We start from the raw sequence: 24432 nt of genomic DNA, 5'->3' as shown, positions 1-24432 counted from the left end.
GGACGTTTGCCCCTATGTGGGACGTGTTCCGGGTGTCATCAGACAAGCTGGCTCTCTGCCACCTTGAGCTGATGCGCAAGATGAACGACCTCATCCGGGACATCAACAAGTATGGTGACGAGCAGGTCAAAGTTCACCGCAAGGTAACATAAGGAAGCCCCTCTTCTCACCATATGTTTCCATGATGATGCCACCTCTAACCCCCCATGAATCATTAACTATATTCTAATCTATAACAGCCAATCAACAATTAAGAATATGTGTTTGGTGTGTTTCTCACAGACCAAGGAGGAGCAGGTGGCGACCCTGGAGTCTGTTCAGGCGGTTCAGGTCCAGAATGGTCACCTCCAGAAGTCCAGGGAGGGATACCACTCCAAGTGTATTGAGCTGGACAGACTGAGGAAAGAGGGAGCCCCCCAGAAAGAATTGGAGAAGGTCTGTCCACTAGATGTCATTCTGTATAACTACAGTAGAGCTGTTTTAACTGTTATATGACCGCAGGGTGGGTGCCTACTGTTTTATAAATTATTGGTTGCTGGAAGTTTACTGACTACTAATGGTAGGGAGTCCAACAAGGTTACTATTATAACAGATCATTTGTTCTCACCAGTATAAATAAAGGTTCAACTAATGACTGGATGAAGTCTATAATCATCCTCTCTCCTCTCACTAGGCGGAGCTGAAGTCTAAGAAAGCTGCCGAGTTGTTTGCTGTGTGTATAGAGAAGTATAACCGCGTGGGAGGAGACTTCGAGCAGAAGATGAGCGAATCAGCACAGGTCAGTCAGTTCACTGGTCCTGGGGCGGGTTAGGGGCGGGACTCCATGGAGGAACCAGACATGTTATATCAGTGTGGCCCAATCCTGGGGTTCCCTTAAGTTAACATAAACCCATCTCCATGGCTACCTGCAGTTTCCAAGGAAACACTTAACAAACCCGATGAGCGTTGCTATATTTGGGTATGAAATGATGACTGGAATCCTGGTGACCAATTACCTGTTAATAGCTACAATGGGAGATCTGGCCCTAATTATGAGTGGGGTAGAGAGAGCTCAGCGTGGCTTCATGAAGACTACAGCCCAGAACATGACAGGGGGAAATGACCTGTTCTTTCAAGCCATTACTCTAGCCCACATGCTGTGTTGTGATTAGCACCTGGTTATTATCTGAGATGAGAACTATTATGGTTTGCGCCTGGTTCTGTTCTTTTAAAGTTGCCATGGCTGATAAGTGCCTTTGGTTTTTGTTTCTTGAGGTCCTTTGGGTTTCAGTTCTTACTACTTAATGGCATTTTGCGGTGGTTTGTGGGTATTTTGAGTAGCATTTTGGTGTGCTTTGGGGTAGTTTGAGTAGCATTTTGGTATGCTTTGGGTAGTTTGAGTAGCATTTTGGTGTGCTTTGGGGTAGTTTGAGTAGCATTTTGGTATGCTTTGGGGTAGTTTGCTGTAATTAGGACCCATGTTGGTGTCTGAACACTGTTGTGTTCCCATCCTGTGTACAGAAGTTCCAGGACATTGAGGAGGCCCACCTGAGGCAGATAAAACAGCTTATCAAGGGATACTCTCACTCCATAGAGGACACCCACGTCCAGGTGGGACAGGTAGGTCACCCAGACACTGACCCAGGAGCCACAGTCTGGCTGGAGGGATTTAACTGCCCTCTCTGAGGGGTTGTCCTGCTATAGTCAAACTTCACATCCACATCACACACACTCCAAGCCCTCTCTCTCAGGCATGCTTCTTCTCTCTTGAGCTGTTCTTGTCAGACTGTAAGGAGCCCCTCTCTCCTCTGTTCAGGTCCATGAGGAGTTCAAACAGAACGTGGAGAACATCGGCATAGATAACCTCATCCAGAGGTTTGCAGAGCAGAAGGGCACAGGGAAGGACAGACCAGGTACACCACACAAACACCATAAACGGATGGTTTGATCCCAGTGTGTGTGCGTGTGTGTCCCATTTGTCCTCACTGCGATATATCCCTATGTGTGGCAGCCCTGGTGGGGTTTGAGGAGTACATGACAGCTTCAGTACCTGAGGGGAGTAAGAAGAGTCGAGGAAAAGCCTTCAGGATTCCTGGCCTGGGCAAGAGGGACAAAGAGCCAGACTCAACGTAAGCACACACACACACACACACACACACACACACACACACACACACACACACACACATACACACATACACACACACACACACACACACGGATGATAAATCCCAATTCCCCTCACTTTCTTTTGTCAGCTTCATCTGGGATATTATCTTGTCACTTACATTCACCTATGTGTTGCTTTTTGCAGGGATTTGGCTGTGACGGAGACACCAGTGAGTGTATGCTAATTCACACTTGTACACAGTGGCACGAAAACCATCAAGTCAATGTCAGTTCTTCCATTATCAGTCTGTGGTGTTGGTGGTTTAAACAGCACATCACGTTGCCCCTTCCAACTTACTGACAGACAGATGGACGTGTGTGTGTGTGTCACCGTGTGCATTTGTGCGTGTGTATGAGCAAGGGGGAGTAATCATATGTGTGACAATGACGTGTCTGGCAGTGTTAGGTTACCTTGCCTATTTTTATCCTTCTGAGAAGGGGCTTTTGAGGTTGGGTCGAGATCAGTGGGTTGCCAGGACTGTTTTAACAGACAAGTGTCACATGGGGGGGGGTCGCACCACCTCTTACCCAGGTCGTAATCTTCACACACTGCCCCTGAAGTGATATAACACTTCTGATGATAACATCACTCAGTCTGGGTTGAGGTATGTTATTAAGCATATCAAACACTAGGATAAAGTATTTATGTTTGTGTCTCTCTATTCTGCACACAGAACTCTCCCCTGGAGGTGGATGAGGAGGGGTTTGTCATCCGAGCTGATGTCAATCAGAATGATATCCTTTCTAGGCAGTGACACTGACTGTCAGATGAGAGGCTGTCTCTCTGCTATATTGTTGTAATATTTGCCTTTGACAGACCTCTTTATCTTCATATTGAAAACAAGGCTTCCTGCCACTGTGTAAGAGAGTATTATATCTTCATAAAGCACTCTAGACGTCTCCTATTAGATGAATAGAACATTAGCTAGTTCTCCCTGGCACCTGGCCGGGAGGAGCGTTGGGCCAGAAACCGAAAAGTTGCTGGATCGACTCCCCGAGCTGACAACATAAACATGTGTTGTTCTGCCCCTGAGCAAGGCAGTTAACCCACTGTTCCCGGGCGCCGATGACGTGGATGTCAATTAAGGCAGCCCCCTCCCCTCCCACCACACCTCTCAGAGGGGATGGGTTAAATGCGGAAGACACATTTCATTTTAATGCATTACGTATCCCCATTTCCCTTTCCCTAAGGGACATTTAAATGGACTTAAATTCTCTCTCTGTCCTTAGTCCAACTCCAGTCTATTATGAGGCTGTGGCAATGGGGGCCATGATAGCAGGCTACCTCCCTCTGTTGTTGTCATTCTGTCACTCTCCTCAGCACAGCACAGTTGTTACACTCATTAGGTATTTTATGTAACGGCCAAATATACTGACACTAGATCTGTCTCTCTCTCAGGCACTCACTGACATCACATGCCTGCGAGCAAACCGACACTAACACACGTGCGTGCAGATGAGCATGTAATTACAGGAAGGAGATGGCGTTAAGGTCAGATGGAGGTGCAGGATGTTGTGGTTGGCTGTTTTATACACTGGCACCTCTGGTGCACTCTGTCTCTGTGTTTGTCACAGCAGTCCTATACTCTCTGGTCAACATGGATTCATTCTCTGGCCCCAGAGGGTATTAATAAAGCCGTATAGCATTATCGTCAACAAAATACCTGAGTGAAAACATTTTTGCAATAAAGCTCAAGCAAACCTACAGGAAGATTTTCCACTGCTTTCTAAACTCATAGATGAGGTATCTGTATAATACAGGACAATGGAAACCCTGACACTCCCGATGTTGTCCTAGGCAAGCTGCATTAGGCCATCTTCCCTCCAGTCAAGCCTCTATCTCAGGTCACTGCTCCTTAACCCAGCTCTCTGTCCGTACGCTGCTCGACGGAGGACAAGGAGAACGACTTCTACTCCAGCGACTCGGACTTTGACGACGAGGAGCCCAAGAAGTTCCACATCCAGATCCGTCCGGTGGGCAGCAGCAGCAACTCTGCTGCTACAGAGATGGAGCTGAAGGCCACCATGGGGGCACTCACACTGCCCCCCAACAGAGGGGTACGATGGGAGTACAGGACCAAAGGGGAGGCATGGATGGGGTGAAATGTGTCACTTATTTTCATGTGGTGGTATCAGAAGTGATGAAAAAGATAAGCTCAGAAATGCTTATCTGTGTATTATATGTGTAATTATCTCTCCATGTTGTTGTAACAGCAGCAGGATAGAAGCATGCTTAATTGTTTAGATGCTTCCGGACAGTGTAATTTAACAACTCTGCTCTCCCTCTGTTCCAGGTGTCAGTGAAACGGCATCGCTCCAGTAAGTTCCATTAAACTCAGCTTCTGGTTAAAAATAGTTTGATTTCTGTTGTTGTCTCTGTCTCTGTTGTACGCATCCACACATTTATGTGTACATGTTGGCGCGTGAGTGTGTTCTCTGAATCCTTGTCCTCTCCACAGGAAACAGCAGTACTACAGGCCGTTCAGAGGGGGAGGGAGAGGGCGCCCCCCACAGGGGTAAGTGGAGTTAGCACTCTCTCCACACCACTGGTTTTTCAGCATCAGTACATTATCATTTCACCACAATGTATTCTATCAGTGTTGAAAGGTCATAAACATCCAGGATACTATTACCCAATATTTAATGTTACTACCAGTCTGAAGTGGTGTTGTGAATGTGATTTACTGTATTGCTTCTGGCTAGGCTTAGCAGTGCCTATCCGTCCAGTAATAAATCCTAGAGGTGGCTGACCTTGGCTGAAAGACGCTGTCTATTTGTCCCACTTCGGTCTGTCTGGAACATGGTTTATTAGTGGGGGAATAGCAGCCTGTGATGCTACAGTAGGAGGCTATTTGCGGAGGAGATGGAATAAAGCAGGGGGAATGAGCAGACATGATTAACGATGAGTGCCTTGATTAAAACAGTAGCATAAAGCGCTGGGCTGATGCTGCGTAGAGAACTGGTCTAATGACCGGTATGTATCATTATGGAAGATAATGGGCATTCCCTTATGGCTCTGCCCTCCGTAAGCACTCTAGTTAATCACATCTCCCCCTGATTGGGACTGATTGGGGAGCAGTCATGAATTAAACTTCACTAACTGTGTGTGTGTGTGTGTGTGTGTGTGTGTGTGTGTGTGTGTGTGTGTGTGTGTGTGTGTGTGTGTGTGTGTGTGTGTGTGTGTGTTTACACTTTGCAGAGGGAGAGCAGGACGGCCTACACAATTCCATCTCCAGTCCGGATCACAGCAGGTGAGTGAATGTCAGTCAGTCTTGTCTCTCCTCTCTCTGACGTGCATGGCTGTAGCTGTGAGCAGCAGGGAGATCGAGAGGAAGAGAGATGCTGTGGGAGAGGAAGGCAGGCTGAGATCTGATGATAGTGCTGCATCACTCTGTCAAATCCTGACATTATCTCTGGCTATGCTTTTATTGGCTCCTGGTAATGCATAATCTCCCTCTCTCACCCACCCTCTAGGTTGAGTTCTACTGCGTCAGGCTCAGACAACCTCTTTGGACCTCCTCTGGAGTCGGCCTTTAAGTCCAAAAGCTTTGCTGGTAGAGAACAGCTACCGAGAGCAGAGAGTGTCTTTGGTGCATCTGAATGTAAATATGGTTAATATGATCATGTTAATATGATTGCTGAAAATTGGGGACAGAAGTTTTACCCCATCACATAGTCAGTAAAACACTTGTTCCTATGTATGCATGTATGATATATACTGTTTTAGGGAGAATGATCGTCTGCCCTTGTTCTCTCCAGATGCTGCCTTCTCCACTGACTCCTCCTCTCCTGAGAACGTAGAGGACTCTGGGCTGGACTCACCTTCCCATCAGCCCCTGGGCCCCTCCCCTGAGACAGCTGGTTGGGCAGCGTGGCCATCGGCAGGTCAGAGTAAAGAACCAGCAGGACTGGGCAGGCCAGCAGACCCCTTCCTTACTGCCTTTAGAGACCCCTCCCCAGGACGCAGCCCCCACCCCCCCCAGGACAACCCAGCCAGTATCTGGGCAACTGCTCCTCGGTACCCCCGCCCCCCTCCAGACATGGACCTCTCGGCCCTCCGCTTCCCGGTCTTCTCCCAGTCCCTGGTCCCTCCAGAGCTGGATCCGGCTCTGTGGAGCTGTAAACACATCCCTCCTGAAGACCCCTTCCTGGCTGCCTTTGAGAGGACCGTCATCACCCAGGAGACCCCACCCCCCCCTGACGCCTGGGCCCCCCCACCTCCGCGCCCCTCCAGAGACGGGAGGGGGATAGAGGTACCTAGTGACCCCTTTTCCAGTGACAGTAAAACCCTCCCCACCCCCTCCTTTTGCAAGGACATGGACCGGAAACGTAGCGTCCCGCCCCCAGAATCACCTGACGACCCATTCGCCATCACTATGATTGGCAGCCCCACCCACCAGTCAGCCCTGGCTGCCGCGACAGGGGTCCTGACCCACAGTGTCAGCAGTAGTAGGTTGACCCCCAACGCCAAATCCCTCCCCTTATCCCAGCCGAAAAAGGAGCTGGTCCACTGGAACTCTGTCCACAACCCCTTCAGTGAGGGGACCTGGGCTGGGTCTCTGGCCCTGGGTGGAGTGGTCAATGAGGGAGGGAGGAAGCAACGCGAGTCATGCAGTGAAAGCGAGCCACGCAGGAGCGGCCTGCCTCTCACACTGCATTCTGGGCCACAGGAGGACCTGTGCTTCTCTACTGACAAAGACCAGAACTGTCTGGACCTGAACGCACCACAGCAATCCTGCAACATAGGCTCACACAAAGGTTACACACTACACTACTGGGCTCAAATGTCTATGCACTAGCTATATTTTGGGATGGTATTTTTATATTTCCCAAAATATATTTCACACTATTCAAAACGACACACAGACTTTTAGTCAACTTCCTCTTGTTTTACAGGTTGTAATATTGGTAATTTCCCTTTCTCCTTCCTCTCCAGGTTCAAGGCATAGCTTCAGGCAGCACAGTGCAGAGCTGCTAGTGGCAGCCCCCCCCAGACCAGCCAGAGCCAAGAGGTCCTCAGGCAGACTGAGTGGCTGTGAGAGAGTGAGTGTCCTCAGGGAGATCACCCTGACTATAGCAGCTCTGGCCTGGTCTCACTGAGACCTGTGGCTTTTGCAGCTATAAGTCTGACAAGCAAGGCTAGAACAGTAGTCCTGTTCATTCTTCCAAACATGAATGATGAATGTAGAAGAAAAAAAATATTTCTGATTGAGCTGAGCAGAGAAAATGTTCTGTGAAGAGGGTATGTTCTGAATGATGACATTCTCCACACATCCTCTCTGGTTCCTCACACACTGTAACCCTTATATATCCCCGTTGTCTCAGTCCAGATCAGTGTGCTCATCTCCTCTGCCGGACCCCAGCCTGGACTTCACCTCATCCTCCTCCTCCAGCCCTAGTGAGTGGGGGGCCCAGACCCATGCCACCAGCCCTGCTAGAGGTGGGCAGCCCTCACCCCTCACACCTGCACAAAGACCACACACGCCTACACAGTTAGTCTAAACAACCATTTTCATACCAATATTTCAAAGATATCCAATAGCATAAAGCACTTATGAATAAGGACATTGTGCCTTAAACTTGTGTCTTAGACATGGCTATTTTCCCCACAGTGCATCTGTCTCGCGGGCCGAGCCCAATCTCCCTGAGCACCCAGGAGTCCTGGCCTGTGGCTGCAGCCATCACAGAATACATAAACGCTTACTTCAAAGGTGGACAGCATAACCGGTCAGTATACATAAGCCCTCTGTACACCAGATCCAATGTTATTACCTTTTATACACAGGCCGGCTGAAGGCGAAGCGTGTGCGCATCTCTCTTCTCTTCTCCAGCTGTCTGGTGAAGATCACAGGAGATCTCACCATGTCTTTTCCTGCTGGAATAACTTGTATCTTCACCGCTAACCCAAACGCCCCAGTCCTCAGCTTTCGATTGGTCAACATCTCCCGGGTTGACCACTTTCTGCCCAATCAGAAGCTGCTCTACAGGTAGATGAATATGTGCTATGGGATTATGATAAAAAGACAGATTGCGGAAATGGTAGGATATGTCTCATTCTCCTGAGTGTGTTATTCGCCACAGTGACCCCTCTCAGAGTGACCCAGACACAAGGGACTTCTGGTTCAACATGCAGGCACTGAACCTTTACCTGCAGAGAGAGGCTGAGCTCAACCCTCTGGCCTCCTACTATAACGTGGCCCTACTCAAGTACCAGGTGACTGATGAAGTACAGTGGAACTCTTACCCTCTGTCATCTGACCTTTCAAGTATTCTTCAAGATACACCTTTTCCCTTGTCTTCCAAATGACAGCATTGTCCTAACATCAACAGCCTCTCCCAACTCTGTTCTTCTTTTCTCATTCTTTCCTTCCCTCCCTTCTCAGGTGTCGTCCCAGGACCCTGGTCGTGCTCCCCTCCTGTTGTCAGCAGAGTGCCAGCGGAGTGGCACAGTGACCCGTGTGTCCCTGGACTATCACTGCTGCCCGGCCACTGCCCCCTCCACCCAGCTCACTGCTGTGCAAGTGCTGCTACCCCTCGACCACACTGCCACAGACCTGCAGTGCCATCCCCCCGCATGCTGGTGAGCAGGGGGAGGTGGGAATGGAAGGAGGGATGAAAGGATGAATGGGTGGGGAGTGGGAGGAGATATGGAAGGGAGACAGATGAAGGGTGGATAAATGGGGAGAACAGGAGAATGGGCGGATGGTAGAAGGTCGAGAGAGAGGGAGGATAGTGGACAGGGTGGGCCTCACTGACCCTTTGTCTGCCTTCACAGGAATACGAAGGAACGACGGCTACTGTGGAAGCTACCCAACCTCTCCCCCACCAACCAAAGCAAAGGTTACTGACCTGTCAACACACCCATCTCATTTAATGGCCACATATCTGTCATATTCTATCTATAGAAATATAAATGCAGTATAATGTACATTTTTACAAGTCTAGTCTTTGACAACATAATTGGATTGAGTGCCACCCTTTTCTCTATTTTAATATGCAGCCTCTGAAGGTATCAGTCTTAAATATCAAGATTAGCATATGAAAGCTGAGCAACACTGCTATTTATAGGCCTTACAAATAGAGGGAAGTTTGGGGAATATAAAAGCCTGAACATCATAGTTTATAGGCTGTGATCAGAATCTCGGAAAGGTTACAATAACTGCTTTCCTGGTCATCCGATCCAAATACCTTTTTCTCCCTCTTGGAACAGGGGCTTCAGAAAGTATTCATACCCCTTGATTTATTCCACTTTGTTGTGTTACAGCCTGAATTCTAAATGGATTACATTTTTTACTCACCCATCTACACATTATACCTCATAATAAAAAAGTGAAAACATGTTTAGACACATTTATTTCAATTAAATACAGAAGTTTCATTTACATGATGCTGCATTTAAAACCTCTTGGAACTACCGCTCCCGGATTTGGGAGAATTGTCATCAACTGACACTAATTAGCATAACGCAGCTGACAGAAAATATTACTATTCATGAAATCACAAGTGAAATATTGAAACACAGCTTAGCCTTTTGTTAATCACCCTGTCATCTCAGATTTTGAAATGATGCTTTACAGCTAAGCAAGACAAGCATTTGTGTAAGTTTATCGATAGCCTAGCATTATGCCTAGCTAGCAGCAGGCAGCTTGGTCACAAAAATCAGAAAAGCAATCAAATGAAATCGTTTACCTTTGAGCTTCGGACGTTTTTTTCGACTGGAAATTGCGGTCACGACAACTCCGTTGTATTCCAAATTAGATCCACGCAAATATTCCAAATTAGATCCATAATAACGACAAACATGGCAAACGTTTTTTTATAATCAATCCTCAAGGTGTTTTTCAAATATCTATTCGATAATATATCAACCGGGTCAGTTGGCTTCTTAGTAGGCGCGAGAGAAACAATGGCCGCATTTGTCTATTACGCACAAATCACTCAGAGCCACCAGGTGACCACTTACGCAATGTTGTCGCTCACGCTAACTTTTCAAAATAAAAGCCTGAAACTGTCGTGACACTAGACACATTAGGGAAGCCGGTTGATATCCCTTTCACTGCTCAATAGGGACGCAGAGGTTTCTAAATAAGTCACTTCCTGATTGGATTTTTCTCAGGCTTTCGCCTCCAATATCAGTTCTGGAAACTTTAGTGTTTTCTATCCTAAGCTGTCAATTATATGCATATTCTATTATCTGGTCCTGAAAAATAGCCTGTTTACTTTGGGAATGTTATTTTTCCAAAAATGAAAATAGTGCCCCCTAGTTTCAAGAGGTTATTAAATGAGGGACGCAAAAAAACATCATTATCAGTCAGCATAGAGGGACAAGAAAGACTGACTGCAAAAGCAAGCCAGCACAACAGTATGCGCTGCTATGGTGATTTCAGTATAGAAACAACAGCCGGTGCAAATCAACATCCGGTAGAAAACTACGCAACGGCAGACTGCAAAAGTAAAATTATTTTCACTGTGGTGGCAAGTCTTGTCTACCGTGGCGGCTGACCGCATTCATCTTTCCACATGTTTTCAATGGGATTCAAGTCTGGGCTTTGGCTGGTTCACTCAAGGACTTTCACATTCTTGTTCTGAAGCCATTCCAGCGTTGCTTTGGCTGTATGCGTGCGGTCATTGTCCTGATGAAATGTAAATCTTTGCCCACTGAAGCAAGTTCTCATCAAGGATTTGCCTGTATTTGGCTCCATTCATTGTTCCCTCTTTCCTTACCAGTCTTCCAGTCACTTCTGCTGAAAAGCATCCCCATGCTGCCACCACCATGCTTCAGAGTAGGGATGGTATTAGATGGGTGATGAGCGGTGTCTGGTTTTCTCCAGACATAGTGCTTTGCATTCAGGCCAAAGTTAGATTGTTCTTCTCACCAGACCACAAAATCTTTAGCCTTATGCTCAGTCTTTCACATGCCTTTTTCTCAGGAGTGGCTTCCTTCTGGCCTCTCTCCCATAAAGCCCAGATTGGTGAAGTGCTGTAGAGACTGTTGTCCTTCTGGCAGGTTCTCCCATCTCAGCCAAGGAACTCTAGTTCTGTCTGAGTGGTCATCTGGTTCTTGGTCACCTCCGTGACCGAGGTCCTTCTTGCCCGGTTGCTCAGTTTGGTCGGACAGCAGCTCAAGGCAGAGTCTGGGTAGTTCCATATTTTTTCCATTTCCCAATGAGGTCTTGGAAACTTTCAACACCAGAAATTATCACAATCATATATCAGCGATCTAAGGACAGTTCTAACATGCACTGTCAACTTAGGACATTATATAGGCACATGTATTTCTTTCTAAATCATGTCCAAACATTTGAATTGACCACAGGTGGACTCCAAGGATGATCAAAGGAAATTGGATGCACCTGAGCTCAATTGAGTGTAAATACCTATGTAAATTAAATATTTCTATTGCTAACATTTCTAAAAAACATGTTTTCACATTGTAGATGGGTGAGATATTGAATACATTTTAATTCAGGTTAACACAACAAAATGTGGAATAAGTCAATGGGTATGAATAATTTCTGAAGGCACTCATTTCAGTGGCCAGTCTGGCCACCAATCTACCTGACGATAACAGATTGTACTGTCCAATTGCCACATAGGAAGAACCACAAGTCAGTGTGATTAACTTGCTCCTGTTAGTGGAGGGGAACTGAAGAATGTGTCACTTATTCCAGGTTCTGGCACTCTGTGTGCTAGCTGGCAGTGCCTAGAGGTTCCTCGCGGCCCTCCCCCTAGCCTGGCAGTCCAGTTTGTGGGATCGGGGGCCTCCCTTTCGGGCATGGACGTGGAGCTGGTGGGCAACCGTTACCGCATGTCCCTGGTAAAGAAGAGATTTACCACAGGTAGAGTAACATGTTACTAGGCCTGGCCAATAAGATACAGTATGTGGGTCCTGGAGTTTCACATGATCAACTTCACACCTTTGTCTCCTTGGCAGGGAAGTACATGGCAGGCTGCACCTTGTGAGGAGGAGTAGGAATGCCCAGGTCCCCATTGGGAGTTCCTGGAGTACACATTGCACTTTTAGGCCTCTGGGCCATACAAACCTAGTCGCCCAGGAGGGAGAGAACAGAGACTAGGATGGTTTTGACGTTGGGACCACACATCGTGCTCACTCTTTTTCCCACAAACTTGTGACCAAACTCATTTTGGGACCTAGACTTTATTATTTTTGTATCTTTCAGCCTTGCGTCGTACACATAATCCTTTTCTCTTTGTACTGAATCTTGTTCTGTTTGCGTTGTGTGCCTTTATATCAGGAGTTAAACTGGATGTAAGAAGTTGGTTTTATTGAAGAGAAATTGTTTCTGAATAAACATACTACTTGTCATGCATTTTTTCCCCAAAATATTCCATGTCTAGACAGAGGGCTCTATTCAATCCGCTAAAGGGTTACAGATTGTGATAGAAATGTAAAGGTAATTTCCAATTGATCCGACATATTTACAGTGAATGATGAACATTGAAAATTAAAAGGCAATCACACTTAATCATTGTGAGTGGTTACAGTAATAAGTTAATTTGCCAGGACACAAATGCTAGAAAATGTTTCATATGACATTGATATTTAAGAAATAAAAGCTTGGCCAAAAAGATGGTATAATACCAATTTATTACACATTGACCAGTACAAAATACAGTTGAACTATGCAGTTTGTTACAGACTTGTCTGCCCTCAGGCTAGGTAAAGTGTAGTCAAGAACAGGTTTAAAAATACATAAAAATAAGGGTTCAAAATACAGAAGAACCAGATCTAGTTCAATAAAAAAATTATCCTCAGCCAAGTCAAAAACAGATTTACAAGAAATAAAGTACACAGAAATTACTTTCCAACGCACTTAAAGGCAAAGTACTGTGACAGGCACGGGTTACAAAGAGCCTTCAATAACTCAAGCTCAGGATTCTTATAGCTACTACAAAATCTGAGGGGGAACAGGGGAAACTCAACCAAAAGTGTTTAGAGAAAAACGCTCATGTCGGTTGTAATTTCCGGTTGAGCAGACATATGCACCGTTTACCGCGAATGCAAAAACATTTCAATCACACTATATTACTGATTGACTCCAGCTATAATTTTTCATAAATAGAAATGGATTCTCTCAATATGGGCAAGTGACTGCCGATTTATAGGGCATTTACACGCCAAATATCAACGTTGTTTGTTAAATATTGATGTGTTGACCAGATGACACAAATTATCAAAAGAAGACAAACGTTTGCCTCACACATCAGTCCCAGCCACTAAATAATCAAAGCAAGGAGGACATCCCCCTATAAAAACACAAACAGTGCAGAATGGGGAGAGCTAAATGATTGGGGAAAGACCAAGCGATACAAAAGGCCATTGATGAACACAGATTTTTTTTACACCATATTAAGAAAGTTATATTTTAAAGTTTAACAGTTTGTTGGTTTTGCACAAATCAGCCCTCCTACAGTATCATTGTACAGCTATATAATAAAATCTCAGAGCAACAGACTCAAAAGCTGTTAGCATTTTCATATTAAGCAATATGAATGAATAAACATGGATTGGGAGATTCTGAATATTTCCTTCCAATCAATATAGAATGAGTCCATTTGAGTAACAGTAAGGGGAGAGCCTATCTGAACTCAAACAGCATCAGTTGAACTGAACAGATGCAACTACAGTTTCCTTTTAAGGGTTTTGGCTTCGGGGGTCCAACGCTCATTCACGTTTTTGTTAAATACATACTATTTTACATCCCTTAAGAAATTTGACTTCACCCAGACATAAAGCTCCACAAAATGAATGCCAGACACCTCCAGTTAACCAAGAAGGTAGATCAGCATATATGTACAATCTGGTGGTTTCTTGAACACATTCCACCACACTCCTTTCAGTCTTTAAAACATATCTAAATGTCTCATCAACATAAGAGGCAACTGGCTTGTCCTAGACTCTGGGGCGTGACATCTAGAAACACCCTGAAGTTCTACAGTCATGGATCAATGAGACTTGTGTGCATCCTGAAATTGAGTTTCTGCCAAACGGCATTATAGAATCGTTATCATTTGAATGAAAAGTGATATATACATGGAAAAGGTTACTTGAGTAAGGGGGAGTTGGTAGAATTAACAGTAAGTGGCTCTCTTTTATATAGTTGCCTCATAAGAACAGAACAGAGCATAGAAAAGGAAGAGGTAACTAATCATCTCATATGGCCAGGGTGTTAAGAGGTCCCTGCCTTCCAATCAACTATGAGACTAGGGGCCTACTGACATACCCAAGAGTGGCCGCGCTGGTGGGAGAGGGACAAGTCCTTTGCGTCAGTGGGTTGCATCAATGTGGGTTGAGCTGCCAGTAGCAACAGAGGCAACATGTATAGCGTACTCCTACAGGTTTAAAGGTGCTTTAGAATGTCTGAGGTTCTGAAACAATACATTCATACTGCGGTAGAGGCACAGCTGAGGGAGGAGATAGACATCTGTAGTAGTGGTGGTTAAAGAGTTATCTAAGGCACTGGAATTACACAGCTAATAAAGGATAAGATACACACACCACTCATTCAAAGTTACACGTATCCAACATCAGTACTGCACAAAGTCATCCTGAATCACAGTTGCAAAACGGGAACAAGTGAACGGAGAGAAATTAGAACTGTATACCCCTGTCAGGTCAAACCAGCCCCCCTTGGTGAGCATACATTGTTTTCCCTGGGATAAAGACCACCCCCTTTAACTACACTAACTAGGAGGTGTGGTAGGGTAGGGGCTGAGCCTAGTACTCTTCTCTATATACACTGAACACACTGGCTGTGTAGCCACTCGCAGTGTGCTGACAGGACCAGAAGGGCCCAGGGCGGCAGCAGACCTCCTGGAGTAGTGGGCTATGGCCCTCACCTCATCCGGTCTCAGATTTCCTGCAGCGAGTGGTTGATTTCGATCCTCTCTCTTTTCACAGCCGGCTCGTTGGGCCCTCGGCCCTCGTCACTGCCTATGTCACTCATGTCATCTGAGAAGGACGGGTCTAAGATGGGAAAAACAGCAGTTAACAAGAGCTAGGTAAAGTCTAGGTTTATAACACATTGAGACTGATAGGGAAAATGAGTCAGCACTAGGAGCAGACCTACCTTTGTCCATGAGCATCATCGAGTTAAGGTCACTGAACTGTTTCAGAAGAGAGGAAAACTGATTAGTAATGTACTAATACAGATTTACATGCTGTCAACAAACAGGCCATATTACTCATAATCAAAAGCGTTGACCATGGAACCTGGTGTGCGATTAAATATGCATAATTATAATTTCAGTGAATTTTGCAGGAGTTCCACAGAATTGCTCAAGGAAACAGGCACATAAAAGCTCTCCCACTCACCTCTCCCATAACAGCGATGGGCGTCTCTCCGGTTGCCTGGGCGACGCGGTGCTCCACCAGGTAGAACATGTACTCATCGTAGAGCAGTCTGATGAGGTGGAAGGAGCCGAAACTAGCAGCACTACGCAGGGTCAGGTCCCTGATTACCATGGAGCTGTGGGGAGGGAGTGGGGGAGAGAAAGAGGGCGATCAGAGAGAAATTACATTAACATAGCCCCACTGAGCTTGAATGTGTCCCTGCCACACAAAGCTAATCAACACATTCATCAGCCTGCAAATATTCCCACACCTTAGTGAAAAGCAGCTACATTTATACTGCACATATAGTTGCGAACAAAGATATTGGCACACTTTCACTTTTCTTAAATAATTAGCTATTTCTAAAATAAGTTAAAATTGAAAAGACACGGTCCCCACACCTTGTTATTGGGATGGTCAACATTGCAGACCCAATTTCATTTTTGTAAACTTAAGTTGGCATGGACAAAATGATTGGCACGGAGCTAGTACTTGGTTGCACAGTCTTTGGCCAAGATGACTGTAGACAAACAGTGTATCTTTCTGAGCTTGCTGCTCCTTTCTACTGGCAATTTTGCCCACTTGTCAGCATTCAAAGAGAATAACACCCTCCCTACAATCAAACATGGGGAGGCTCAATACTGTGGGGTTGCTTTGCTGCCTCTGGTACTGGGGGCCTTGAACGTGTGCAAGACATCATGAAAATCAGCCAATTATCAAGGTGTTTTGAAGTGCAATGTTCAACCCAGTGTCCAAAAACTGTCTCTGTTGAAGGTTGTGAGTCTTCCAACAGTACAACAACCCTAAACACACCATCACATCAGTTTTGTTTTTAAATTTTCTTTGTCTCAACATAAGTCTCAGCGGGAAAAAGGTAACATGTACAAAAGCGAAAACTGGAACAATATTTCAAAATAGGAACGTGGGGAATGGTAAGAGGCAATCTATAGAACACTAATATCATTTTGTGATGTCATTAAAAATGTTAAAGGAAATACTGTAACTTGGAAAGTACACATGCTATATACAGTGGGGAGAACAAGTATTCGATAACCTGCAAAATCCACAGTGTTTCCTACTTACAGCATGTAGAGGTCTAATTTTTATCATATGTACACTTCAACTGTGAGAGACGGAATCTAAAACAAAAATCCAGAAAATCACATTGTATGATTTAAGTAATTCATTTGCATTTTATTGCATGACATAAGTATTTGATCACCTACCAACCAGTAAGAATTCCAGCTCTCACAGACCTTTTAGTTTCTTTAAGAAGCCCTCCTGATCTCCACTCATTACCTGTATTAACTGCACCTGTTTGAACTCGTTACCTGTATAAAAAGACACCCGTTCACACACTCAAACAGACTCCAACCTCTCCACAATGGCCAAGACCAGAGAGCTATGTAAGGACATCAGGGATAAAATTGTAGACCTGCACAAGGATGGGATGGGCTACAGGATAATAGGCAAGCAGCAAGGTGAGAAGGCAACAACTGTTGGTGCAATTATTAGAAAATGGAAGAAGCTCAAGATGGCGGTCAATCACCCTCGGTCTGGGGCTCCATGCAAGATCTCACCTCGTGGAGCATCAATGATCATGAGGAAGGTGAGGGATCAGCCCAGAACTACACGGCAAGACCTGGTCAATGACCTGAAGAGAGCTGGGACCACAGTCTCAAAGAAAACCATTAGTAACACTACGCCGTCATGGATTAAAATCCTGCAGCGCACGCAAGGTCCCCCTGCTCAAGCCAGCGCATATCCAGGCCCGTCTGAAGTTTGCCAATGACCATCTTGATGATCCAGAGGAGGAATGGAAGAAGGTCATGTGGTCTGATGAGACAAAAATAAAAAAAATTGGACTAAACTCCACTCGCCGTGTTTGGAGGAAGAAGGATGAGTACAATCCCAAGAACACCATCCCAACCATGAAGCATGGAGGTGGAAATATCATTCTTTGGGGATGCTTTTCTGCAAAGGGGACAGGACGACTGCACCGTATTGAGGGGAGGATGGATGGAGCCATGTATCGCGAGATCTTGGCCTTCCCTCAGTAAGAGCATTGAAGATTGGTCGTGGTTGGGTCTTCCAGCATAACAACGACCCAAAACACACAGCCAGGGCAACTAAGGAGTGGCTCCGTAAGAAGCTTCTCAAGGTCCTGGAGTGGCCTAGCCAGTCTCCAGACCTGAACCCAATAGAAAATCTTTGGAGGGAGGTGAAAGTTCGTATTGCCCAGCGACAACCCCGAAACCTGAAGGATCTAGAGAAGGTCTGTATGGAGGAGTGGGCCAAAACCCCTGCTGCAGTGTGTGCAAACCTGGTCAAGAACTACAGGAAACGTATGATCTCTGTAATTGCAAACAAAGCTTTCTGTTCCAAATATTAAGTTCTGCTTTTCTGATGTAAAAAAAACACATTGAATCAGAAAAAGCGTGACGCCGCAGCTACATGTTTAAAATGGTTTGAAGCTTGAACCTCAACCAGAGTTGGAGACTTAAAATTATTATTTTTTTAAACCCGGACAATCACTGGTACGGCTGATTAGCTGTCCTAAGTAAGGTATCTTTGAAAGTGAATTTAAGTAGGACCATCCTGTTGCTCTGCTCAGAGCATGGTATTACTCTACTCATCACCCCACTGGGAAACCATCGATACAGCTGGCTAGCCTATCTTTAAAGAAACATCTTCAAGAGCAAATGGAAGGAAAATCAACTCTGTAGTTGTGTTCAGGACTACATGACAAGTAACAGGATACCGGGCAACTACAAAAAAAGGACAACAGTAGAAGAGTTGTTGGAACCATTTTGGACAATCAGAGCCTTACAAGCGTGCCGCAAAAAGGCCCAACCCCCTTTCTAAGATTGGCCCGTTCACCGAGATCCCAGGCATTTCACGTAAATACATTCATGATTTCATGCTCAAAGCGGGCAGTGGTTCGTGTGCAAAATATATGGTTATTGTACGTGAGTATTTTCTGAATGTGGCAATGTTAAGTGTCTGTCCCTCTCGCTCTCTAGCACTTCTTTAACAAGCATTCATGTGGTGGTCATTCTGCTAGGGACCTGTCTTCAGCGTATTACATCTCCAGTCAATAACCAGTACAGAGTGGGTGTTTATCCTATGTTCCCATTTAATTAGCTTGTAAATAAATAATTAAACCAATTTGTGTAGTACTGAATATAAGTAAGGCTCTGGTTTTTGCAGATGCAAGGATTTTTACAACTGTTTAGAATGGTGATCTGATATGAGGTTATGATTAATAAGTTTACTATAGGCGTGATAGGTAAAGACCTTTTAGAGTTTAATTCGGGAGATGGTAACTCTAAAGAACCGCTCTCGTGGTGCCCCAGATCTTAATGAGTTCATTGTTAAATGAATAATTAAAACAAAAATCGGGTAACAATTGAACATCGTTAGTTAGATAAATAACAGTCTTCAGATTAATGTTAAAGTCATGTCACGACAACAGCATGATGCTGACACCACCATGCGTCATGGTAGGGATGGTGCCAGGTTTCCTCTGGACGTGACGCTTTGCATTCAGGCCAAAGAGTTCAATGAGACCAGAGAATCTTCGTTTCTCATGGTCTGAGAGTCTTTAGGTGCCTTTTGGCAAACTCCAAGTGGGCTTTCATGTGACTTTTACTGAGGAGTGGCTTCCACTAATGTAAAGGCCTGATTGGTGGAGTGCTGCAGAGATGGTTGACCTTCTGAAAAGTTCTCCCATGTATAGATTAATTCTAGAGCTCTGTCAGAGTGACCATCGGGTTCTTGGTCACCTCCCTGACCAAGGCACTTCTCCCCCGATTTCCACTGTTCTTGGGGACCTTCAATGCTAGACATTTTTTGGTAACCCATCCCCAGATCTGTGCCGCGACACAATCCTGTCTCGGAGCTCTAAGGACAATTCCTTCGACCTCATGGCTTGGTTTTTGCTCTGACATGCACGGTCAACTGTGGGACATGATATAGACAGGTGTGTGCCTTTCCAAATCATGTCAACCAATTTAAATTTACCACAGGTGGACCAATCAAGTTGTCAAAACATCTGAAGGATGATCAATGGAAACAGGATGCACATGAGCTCAATTTCAAGTCTCCTAGCAAAGGGTCTGAATACTTATGTAAATAAGATATTTCTGTTTTTATTTTTAATGAATGTGCAAACATTTCTAAGAACCTGTTTACGCTTTGTCATTATGGGGTATTGTGTGTAGATTGATGAGGGGGAAAAAATGATTTAACCCATTTTAGAATAAGGCTGTAAAAAACGGTCAAGGAATCTGAATATTTTCAGAATGCACTGTTTATAGATTGGGTCCTTACCTGTAGAAGGACCACTTGAGCAGGAACTGTCGTGCGGCCCTGGGAAAGCTGGGGCTACCTTCGTGGGGCTTAAGGACCTGGTTGACCACGTTGTCGAGCCAGGCGGCCCACTGGTCCAGAGAGCTCTGCTGCTGCAGGGTCACCTTGAAGTCCTGCTCCAGCCGCTGGACAACGCTCTCGTCACACTGACACACCCACGACGCCTGCTCCTGTTTACCAACACACACAAAACACATCATACAAATAATATGTACAAACACATACGAATAGACATACAATCAGAAGTCAGAACTATCAACAGGTGTTGATAGGTAGAAGTGTACCTGTACGTTGGCGAAGTCGACACGATTGAGGTCGCTGAGCATCTGGTTAATCTGAGAGGTGTTCTGCAGCACAGCGCGGGCCGCCTGGGCCAGGTGGTTCAGAGAGGTGTACCGACGCAGGGTCTGGGCAAACGCACTCACCACCGCTGCCTAGAAAATGTACAGGGGAGAGGTGATTGACTTCACCATGGAATGTCTCTCAGTGTACTGTTACTACTGTATCTGGGAGTATCCAGGGACATTATCAGGATGTTGGAGCATTTTCTGTACCTTGGTGCGGACAATCTCATTGGGAAAGTCACTCATAGCTGTGGTCAGCCAGCCCTCCAGACTCTTGGCAAAGTTGCGGATGGCCTGAGTGAGAGTGCCTGCAATACAAAACAGAACCTGGATAAATATAAATGACTGGGGAAGAGTATGTGTTTGATTTGGAGTAGTAATGATGGAGTGTAGTAATAGTGTTGAAGGTATTCAGGTGAACGTACTGGGGACAGGGCGCAGCACGTCAGGGATGAGGATCTCCACCAAGGCCTGGTACAAGATGTGGTCACAGCTCCTCATCCACAGCTTGACAGGCTCATACTTGCACAGAGCAATCAGCTTCTGCCTGGGGATCACCCCCTCCATATCCTCATCACTACAGACACACATAGCATACAATCACTAACAGCACAGTTTTAAATCACAGAAAACATGCATATAATGCCTTCATGTTTTTCCTAATTCAAATTGAGTACTTTAGTGGTCTGACCTGTTGGGGATGGTGGTGGTTCCGTCACTAGATGGCGCTGTTGAAAACCAGAAGGTCTGCCACAGCTTCTCAATGTAGTGGAACTGGAGGTTCATCACCACGTCCAGAGTAGCCTAGGGGAGGAGAGGAGGATGGGGAATGACAAAACACACCAAGCGGAGCCATGGCAACCAGACACACAACAAAGTTTCTCTGCAGCAGCCTCCCAACTGAACCCTCAGTTTGAGTCAGAGGCCAAGCTTAACGCTGCCTTCCTTCCAACCCATTGATCCCATCCACAACGAGAACCAGATTTGAAAGTGACTACGAATTAAACTAATATGAATTTAATGTTGGTTTTTTAATAACACCGATTAGAGGGCAAGGACGATACCAGTGTCGCGGTATCATGGCAAGGAAACAAAACCCGAGGCATTTTTTTTTTCCTAACTTCTTTAGGAAAACAGCCCTAACGTTGGAAACAATTATGTTGTCATCCAGAGTCACAGATTTTTTTAAACAAACAATATTTTGCATACAGCAGGTTTTTAAAGAACCAAAGAGTTGTCTGCGTCGGGTTTTTGTTTTTGCCATGGAAGAAATATGGCGATACGAGTATCCACCTGGCCCTAATGATTAGTGTGTGTACTATAAGAGCTCCCTGTGACATTGGCAGGCTCAACTCCCCACCCACACGTGACTTCCTCATTCCTGTTTGAACTCTAACTTAGAGCATGTGCTACACACTAATCAACACTCTACTGTGACAGATTTATTATACTTAAGATTTACTAACTCACTATACAAATTTACAGTAATTTCATGGGCTAAAATGAGACAACTTCAGTGAGAATTTGTAAAAAAAAGTATTTTATATAACGTTTCACTAAGAGACCAAAAACAAAGGCCACAGAAAGCCTACGGTGGGTTTTAATAGCACATGATATAGACAGCAGTGAGCGTCCTGTATGTTTTGTCTATCAGCGCTCTGTGGTACAGTGTCTCTCTTCACTATGATTCACACCATGCCCAGAGATTCTCCTTTGGCAGGACATGCTCCCGGTCTCCAGTTACAGCCCAGCACAGTATAGGCTTTCCTTCAATCACATGATATGTTTTTGCTTCCAAGAATCACCATGGCAACCGTGTTTACTGTTGCCCCAGCAACAGCTTAAACACTGAACTCCAAAACAAAAAGGAGAATTCCCCTGCCCCTACAAACAAGTGTTTCACCTCCCTAGTTTTACCACACAGGAAAAACAGCATGCTGGAGAAAGACAGACAGGAAAGAGAGAAAGCAAGAGAGAGGAGCAGGCTGGGACTGATATTTACTTCATAATGTGGTTCCAGGCTGAAGTTTTTATTACTAATTGTATCATTCAACTCAGATGCAACAGCAGGCTTCATTGGCATGGCTGATAGCAGGATATTTGTCTCTTATCAAAAATCAACTTTGACATTAATAAATGCAAGTACGGAAGCCAAAGCCAATGAAGATGGATGTAGAGGTAATTCATGCATTGCTTGTTGGAACAAATGTTCAAACAAATCTACATCTGTGTTTCCACTGAATGCAGGGTGAGGAATACGTTTTCCCTGAAACTACACCTTGATTTGTCCTTTGTACACTTGTTACCTTTATAAATTTCAATTACCATTAATAATCCACCTAGTATAAAGTTAAACAGATCGTTCTCAAAGAGAAAAGCGCATAAACATTAAAAACGCACACACACACAGCATGTGAGAGTGACAGAAATGCACCGGGCAGATAAAGGCAGGAGCCCATGTGCCCATCCACAGACAAGGCAACACAAAGGCCCAGGGGGAGGCGAGCACAAAGACACCAAGATGTCCACCCAGCGAGCTGAAAGGTTAATTGGCATGTCTTAAAGGCTTCGCTGAGATGAAAGGGAGGCTGGAACAAAAGGAGCGTGGTGTGGCCGGACAGAGGGAGGCCACGGATAATATCATAAACCCACGGCTTCAGCGCTTTAATTAAGCTCTTCAGGGCCCTCTCCCTTTCTGTACATCTCCTTCTCTCTGTAGCTTGAAAAGTCCACAAAATATTTACATTAAACATTTCACTCACTCATCACTATATCCCATCCAGGGAGGTGGTATTCTCACCAGCCACAATCAACAGTAACTAAGGAGGTTATAGCACCAGTTCTGAAATGTAACTTCCCTCATACATCAACTAGGACAGGACCAATGTTCGCTCAAATTTTTTCCAGCAATGAGCAAATTACAGGTCTTGGTGAGCAGAAACACATTTTTTGCGAGCATTCTGTGCGCATTAACTGTGAACAGAGAGGCTGTACACACTAAGTTATAGTTTCAGAAAGTGGCTAATAGGCTATTTGAGCATAATATAGGCCTATCAACAAAACCAATAGAGCAAATGCCATAACATTTCCACATGGATTCAGAAAGTATTCATACCCCTTGACTTTTTCCACAATTTGATGTGTTACAGCCTGAATTTAAAATTGTTGTAGTGTCACTGGACAACAGTAACACACACACACACACACACACACACACAAATATCCCATAATGTCAAAGTGGAAATGGTTTTAGATTTGCATTTTAGATTTTTGAATGACTACCTTGTCTCTGTACACCACACATGCAATTATTTGTAAAATTCTGTAACTAGGTCACTCAGGAACATTAAATTACGTCTTGGTAAGCAACGTATATTTTTGGTCTTATGTTAATTCATTTTAAATGTTTTATTACAACAATAATAACAATATTACACATCAATACAGGGACATTCCTGTGAATACGATGATTTCTTTTTTAATAGAACACCAGGCGAAACTCCAATGTTGTCTACCAAATCACATACAAAATGAATACCCGTGTCAAACCGAAGACCTTGAAAATGGATTTCCTATTCATTTTAATAACTCTTATTCCAAATCAATGTTTTGTGGGGGGAAAGAATTGTACTTTAATATCATTTTCCAGAAAAATAACATTTGCTGGTGAAACAGACAACTTCACAGGTAATTTGAGGGTCAAAATCACATTTCATTAGGAATTTAAGTCCAAGTTTATTAAAAATGATACCACAGAGGTAGAGTTGGACAGACAATATTAACCAATTAATTCTAAAAGCACCCACCAACGACTCAATAGCCTCCACGATCATAGTCTTTCACTAATTGTGATTTACGAATAGAAGGGGTTTTATTTCTCCAAACAAATCTAAATAACAGAATTTACTTTGTGTTACTAGAAAGAAAAAAAGGGACTGACTTGGGTAAATTATTCTAGATAAACCATGAGTCTTTGTGTCCTGTGTGAATTTATGTATGCTCCCTCTAATTCTCTTTTTTTCGCTCTTCTCCCGGAGGACCAGCGCCCTAGGGCTATGCCTCAGGACTACCTGGCCTGATGACTCCTTGCTGTCCCCAGTCCACCTGGTCGTGCTGCTGCTCCAGTTTCAACTATTCTGTCTGTGGCTATGGAATCCTGACCTGTTCACTGGATGTTCTACCTTGTGCCGGACCTGCTGTTTTCGACTCGCTCTC

The 24432-nt window shown here is 44.8% G+C and overlaps 2 protein-coding genes across 8 annotated transcripts in view; one reads left to right on the top strand and one right to left on the bottom strand.

Annotated features, from left to right (window-relative positions):
* The window catches only part of LOC109902564 (F-BAR domain only protein 1), a 44143-nt gene extending 31664 nt beyond the window's left edge, over positions 1-12479 (top strand). For 2 of the 5 annotated variants that reach the window (XM_020499014.2, XM_031786062.1), the window contains exons 5-27: positions 2-143; positions 283-435; positions 674-778; positions 1501-1599; positions 1796-1892; positions 1991-2108; positions 2294-2324; positions 2823-2883; positions 4028-4206; positions 4443-4467; positions 4608-4664; positions 5348-5399; positions 5623-5750; positions 5908-6906; positions 7085-7191; positions 7474-7588; positions 7761-7875; positions 7980-8135; positions 8230-8362; positions 8532-8728; positions 8924-8988; positions 11820-11987; positions 12083-12479. In XM_020499014.2, the coding sequence (XP_020354603.2) occupies positions 2-143; positions 283-435; positions 674-778; positions 1501-1599; positions 1796-1892; positions 1991-2108; positions 2294-2324; positions 2823-2883; positions 4028-4206; positions 4443-4467; positions 4608-4664; positions 5348-5399; positions 5623-5750; positions 5908-6906; positions 7085-7191; positions 7474-7588; positions 7761-7875; positions 7980-8135; positions 8230-8362; positions 8532-8728; positions 8924-8988; positions 11820-11987; positions 12083-12111 (3331 nt within the window). In that variant the 3' untranslated portion in view covers positions 12112-12479. Of the gene's footprint in view, position 1; positions 144-282; positions 436-673; positions 779-1032; positions 1186-1500; positions 1600-1795; positions 1893-1990; positions 2109-2293; positions 2325-2822; positions 2884-4027; positions 4207-4442; positions 4468-4607; positions 4665-5347; positions 5400-5622; positions 5751-5907; positions 6907-7084; positions 7192-7473; positions 7589-7760; positions 7876-7979; positions 8136-8229; positions 8363-8531; positions 8729-8923; positions 8989-11819; positions 11988-12082 lie in introns of those variants that run through there. The other 3 variants (XM_020499015.2, XM_031786064.1, XM_031786063.1) reach the window with 3 other exon arrangements.
* The window catches only part of rfx2 (regulatory factor X, 2 (influences HLA class II expression)), a 60194-nt gene continuing 48179 nt past the window's right edge, over positions 12418-24432 (bottom strand). For 2 of the 3 annotated variants that reach the window (XM_020499018.2, XM_031786065.1), the window contains 8 exons: positions 20909-21021; positions 20643-20794; positions 20428-20525; positions 20158-20307; positions 19835-20043; positions 15485-15638; positions 15240-15276; positions 12739-15136 (listed from right to left, as the gene is read on the bottom strand). In XM_020499018.2, the coding sequence (XP_020354607.1) occupies positions 15021-15136; positions 15240-15276; positions 15485-15638; positions 19835-20043; positions 20158-20307; positions 20428-20525; positions 20643-20794; positions 20909-21021 (1029 nt within the window). In that variant the 3' untranslated portion in view covers positions 12739-15020. Of the gene's footprint in view, positions 15137-15239; positions 15277-15484; positions 15639-19834; positions 20044-20157; positions 20308-20427; positions 20526-20642; positions 20795-20908; positions 21022-24432 lie in introns of all 3 variants that reach the window. The other variant, XM_020499019.2, reaches the window with a different exon arrangement.

This window comes from Oncorhynchus kisutch, linkage group LG13 (assembly GCF_002021735.2).
Source record: "Oncorhynchus kisutch isolate 150728-3 linkage group LG13, Okis_V2, whole genome shotgun sequence".
NCBI lineage: Eukaryota > Metazoa > Chordata > Actinopteri > Salmoniformes > Salmonidae > Oncorhynchus > Oncorhynchus kisutch.
This window is presented reverse-complemented; position numbering and strand designations above follow the sequence as displayed.